Source organism: Brassica oleracea, chromosome C9, assembly GCF_000695525.1.
Source record: "Brassica oleracea var. oleracea cultivar TO1000 chromosome C9, BOL, whole genome shotgun sequence".
Lineage (NCBI taxonomy): Eukaryota > Viridiplantae > Streptophyta > Magnoliopsida > Brassicales > Brassicaceae > Brassica > Brassica oleracea.
The window spans coordinates 39,881,676-39,886,960 of record NC_027756.1 but is presented as its reverse complement, the minus strand read 5'-3'; the positions used below and the strand labels follow the sequence as shown (position 1 = coordinate 39,886,960).

At 33.5% G+C, this 5,285-nt stretch overlaps 1 protein-coding gene and 1 pseudogene across 1 annotated transcript; both read right to left on the bottom strand.

Annotated features, from left to right (window-relative positions):
- Positions 1-934: 934 nt before the first annotated feature.
- Positions 935-2,818, bottom strand: LOC106314994 (annotated as a pseudogene).
- A 707-nt stretch (positions 2,819-3,525) lies between these two features.
- On the bottom strand, positions 3,526-4,339 carry LOC106317289 (josephin-like protein). The gene has a single exon (XM_013755129.1). It carries the CDS (start codon positions 4,127-4,129, stop codon positions 3,737-3,739), a length of 393 nt encoding a protein of 130 aa, XP_013610583.1. The 5' UTR covers positions 4,130-4,339; the 3' UTR covers positions 3,526-3,736.
- Between the last annotated feature and the right edge of the window lie 946 nt (positions 4,340-5,285).

Sequence of the window (5,285 nt, the reverse complement as noted above, 5' to 3'; positions counted from 1 at the left end):
TACTTTGAACAATTTTTTTGATAAAAATTTTGAACGATCATTGACAACTTATTTTTTTTAAAATTATAAATTAATAAAACTATTAATCCCACAATAAAAATTTTGTTATCAGTAATTTAAATTTTTTTCTATAAAAGATACAAACGATCAAAAAAACTATATGAGTAGAAATCATCATTTAATAGACATTAATATTAAAAATATACTAAAATATATTATCTATGTTAGTATCATTTAAATTTAATAACATATCCTATCAAATATAAAAAAAATATTTTTTGGATTAATAAAATTGATTTATATGTTCCCAATTTAATTATATATTTAATAGTTACTGACTTTTAATTATTTAATATATATTTATTATTTCATAATATGTAAAAATATTTAATACATAAAATAATATATATATATAATGTTGATCCCGCGCAAGGCACAAGTCTTAACCTAGTAATATATTATTATAGAATGTCTGTGGTTTTTGCTAATATTTTCTTGATAATGGACAGTATCTCTGGGAAAAAACATTAAAGGTTTGCATAAAATTAAACAAATCGTACAAACCGTAAAACCAAACATATTTTTATAGAAAATTCAGAAAACACAGATTGTTCAGAAAGTTTAAGTAAGGGTTATTGGTTGTTGTATTTTAATGGATTTGAAAATCCGAACTAAATCTAGTGTTGTTGGTTCTATGATTTTCAAATCTGTATTAAAATCATGTGTTATTGGTTTAATGATTCATAAATTCTATATCAAATCAAGTGTTATTCAACCGTACAGATTTACTAATATATTTGATTTTATAATAGATTTGAATGGATTTGTTTGGATTTTTCTGTTAAAAATACAAAGACTCAAATCCGAAAGAAAACCTCCGGATTTGCATATTTTATATGGATTTATAAATACTATATGAATTTCTAAATCAATCAAAATATATAAACCAATAACACCTACTAAATAAAAAAACAGATGCAAACACCACATCCTTAATATTAAAACCCCCAACATTGATGCTAAAGAAAATATGGTGACAAAGCACTAAGCTAGACGCGCCTTCTGTACCATCTCCGAAGCTGCTCTAGCTGAAGGCCTCTGTGGTTCTCCACCATCTGGTGCTGTCTGCTGACTGCCACCTCCAGTTTCAACCTTAGCAAGAACCGTTCTGTCAATTGGTATGTCCTCCCTCTTGTTCACGTTGTCTACCTACACGTCCAATAATTTATATTAATTAAATGTACTTGAAAATATCATGACGAAACAATCATAACACTCACAGTATCAACGAAATCAGGGAGCGGTGCACGATCACTTCCGTTAAGAATCCATGTGATTGTGAAAGTCTGATGATTTGCAGTGAAGTTGTATGCACTAACATTAACTTGAAAGGTCCATGTCCAAAATAAAGGGGGGGGGGGGTTGTCTGAATATCCTCGGGTTAACACCATCTCCAGCCTAGTAGTAAAGTGATAGTAATAAAGATGCATGCAGTAGTATAACATTTATCATATAATGAAATAGGCTGAAATTGGTCACTGAGAACTTTTTGACCACAAAGCAAGCAAGCCTTCTGAATGGTTCACCAAATTTTATTCTCCAGATGATAAAGCTTTTCTTCTTTCTCCTCTTTAAGTCTTTTTATAATATCTCATTTTCTAATCACATGACCTCTGTAAGGAGCTTTCCATATCACAAAGTTATCTGGAGGCTGATTGATATTCTTCAAGCCATGTCACATTTGATATCACTTCTCCATTCATCACTTCAATCTCACCTGCTTTCCATATATCATCATTATCATCAACAACATTTTCTATAGTAACAATAGATAAACGTAAACCAATTATGTTAACTTATATAAACCATGATTTCTTGACAAAGTGTTATGAAAGTAGAAACACCAAGGTGGTGTGTCTCGGTTAAGTTTGTGTTATATTACCAGGCAAGTCACGGATTGGGGATTTCCGGAAGTAGTTTCAGTGTCTTCCATGAGTAGGAGAGTACGGAGGAGATAAGATACCGAAGATTGCACAGTGAGTAATGACTTCCAAACAATGGATGCTGCCACCGGTTGTTGGATACAGTGTGGTTGCTGGGCAAGGAGCCGTCATGTCAGTATCCTTGACCAGCTTTGCGGGTCTTGCTATGAATTAAAAGTAAAGAATAGATTAATCAGAGAAGAGTTTTTAAGATCATTTGTATTAAACGGAAGTTAAATTGGGGGATTTACATGTGACTATTACCTTGTAATGGATTGTCTAGCTCTGATGGATCAGGCTCAACCCAATCACATGACTTCACGTGCATCGAACCGTAACCGTAAGATAACTGCTGTGATCTCCCCAATGATGTCTGAAATAATGGAAATTTAAATTTAATTTCCGGTTAGTATGATGACAATCAATAAAATGATTACCCAGGAGTTGAGAGCTGGTGTGTGCTAGAGCAAGCATCTCGCTTTGACTACAAAACCGGAAACACTTTTCATGTAGTGGAGAAGTCGGCTCAGTCAACACATTCAAGGAGGTTACATCACTGAACCGAACAAACAAAGAGGAGTCTGACAGCCTGAAGTTTGGATGGAATACATCGACCCCGCCGTGAGATGGGGACCAAAGGTCGGAACACGGCTAGCAGCAACGGTGGCTGGCATAAGATTTGCCTGAAAGTAAATCGGAGAAAGTAACAACCAATAAACGGATCATAAACGCTCAGTGAAAATTCTTATAATCTGGGAAAATCAACTTAGATACAATCAGACTTCTAAACCGGAACTTACATTCGAATCAACAGGAGCATATCGACGCAGGAGCATATCGACACAGGAGAATCTAGAGAGAATTTAATAGCAATGATTCTGTAATTGATTGATTACTTGATCAGTAGGAAGAAGATGAATAGTTCGCTGGAAACTCTAGATTCGCTACGGCTCCGATTGACTGGTGAATCAGGAGGAAGAAGAATCAGTTTCCATGGAAGTCCTAAACGTTGCCTACGGCGGAGAAGGAGAGCACAGAAAACATAATTAAAAAAGCAGCCTTTAGAATACACCAGATATAAACTAATAAGACAGGCCCAACAGACAGCACGAAAAAAAAAATGGAGTGTTTTATTAGTTGGACAGATGTCACGCACACAACCATCGACTTATCCAGCTCTGGTGACGTGTCTCTCAGTGGTGAAGTTTCAAAAAAATTATTATTATTTGATTGATCGATTGTTTTTAATTTTTATTTATTTAAACTATATCTAAAAATTTAAGGTAAGTCTAAAAATATTTAACATCACTTGTCATATAATCTAAAGAATATTACAAATAACAATTTATGGCAACTAATTCTCGAAATTATAGAAAGATTAGTAATGTTATATTTATTACTTTTAATATTTATAAACTATAAAATATAATGAACGAATTTTTATATAAGATAATTATAATAGTTTTATACACTACTTGATGAATTGTATTCGAATATAATTATATAATAACTATTTTAAATATTACAAAATCCAAACACATGAATAATACTTGTCTAGATTAAAGATATACAGATGATTATTTTTTTGTACATAAACAAAGCTCATACTTTCCAAGCTTCTCAAGATCACTTACATAGTCCTCTCTTATACTCTCTACATAGATTTTAGTATATATAGGATATTACATGCAGTTTTTAGCCAACGAGCGACTGAGAAATAGAGTCTTCGAAATTATATGGGCGTAACTAAAAGCTTAAGATGTACGGCCACTGGCAGAACTTGATCTTGTGAACGAGGTCGAGGAGTTTATGAACTGTATGCAGTCTTCTATAGCCTCTGATCTACATGTATCATTCGCCACTGAGATGACGGAAGGCTGAGATCTACCGGTGGAAGAAGACTTCAACGGTGGAGGTCTCTTCTTCTTATTCTTCCTCATCACAACTAGACGTAACCCTTTGACGAATTTACAGCTGAGATGCTTGATCAGTCTTGCTGCGGTGACTTCTGTTTTCCTCGGCAGCGTCAAGCCACAGCTCGTTGTGCGTCCCGGATTCTTACCATAAGGTCTCTTGGCTGTGGATTGCTTACCAGAGGTTACTGGTTTAGTGTTTGCACTGCACTGTTTTGTTTCTGTAGCTGACATGTTGCAAGAGAGTGAGAGCAGTTTACGAGGACAGAGTTGAGAAGACTGAGGGACTATTTTATATATAAAGGGAATGATGCTGAAAACAGTTGCCTAATGGAGTTCAGAAAGAGACCAATAAAGTATTCATAACGACATGATTACACTTGAGCTATGATTACTCTAGACGCTAAAAGCATATACAGATAAATTAAACAAATAGATGCGTTCAATTTAATAATTATATAAGATACTTTATGTGAAATGAATTGTAATAACTATCAAATGCAAAGATTGAAAACCTCTGGAACGCCGAAATTTGGATAACAAAGCTAGCAAAAGAGCTACATTTCCACTATGGAAAGTATGAGGTTGGTCCACAAAGGGAATAAAACCGTTTGTTTAAGCGAAAGAAAGGTTCTTTCGGTATGGTTCCTCCCTGATGATCACTTAGGTCCGTGTGTGTGTGTGATCGCAGATGCCTTCCTTTAGCCTGAGGCTACTAAGAAAGAGAAGAAAGAAGAAAAACCACGTCAATGGTGAGTACACCAATGTCAAAAAGTAAACAGTAGCCAAAGCAGCGTTATGGCTAAAAATCATACTCTGGATTAGTGTTTACATGTGAGAACATACCATTGGGAGCAGAACAATAATCTATTCATGACTGGTCAATATTAGGAGGTTTATTGGAACCAGAATTTGGAAAGAGTTAAGTGATTTTACAAGTTGACAGATTTTTAAAAATTTAGTAGATTTCACAAATGTTTCCTAATTTCTATAAAATATTTTGTATTGATTTCTATAGATTATTATTGATTATTAAGAATTTGCACAATATAGTTTTTCAAAAAGTTTTTTCTTCTAAGGTACAATTGTTGAAATTTTCAACAATGAATTTGGATGATACACTATTATATTATCGTTTGGTATGTTTGCATAGACAAATGCATTTTATGGTATTGGTTATCTGTGTTATGCATGGTTTGTTCTTAGTTATGTTTTAAAAATAATTATTTTTTATCTTCATACTACATGACATATTTTTAACAGTCTTGTTTTCATTGACATTTTTTTTGAGACATCACTCATACAAACGAAAAATTAGAACACACCAAATACAAAACTTACCTACAAAGAGATCTTCCGAAAATCACATGTCAAACAAGAAAAATATATC

What these genes read in the sequence shown, in the direction of transcription:
- LOC106317289 (XM_013755129.1), bottom strand. Translation starts at nt 4,129, where the DNA reads ATGTCAGCTACAGAAACAAAACAGTGCAGTGCAAACACTAAACCAGTA.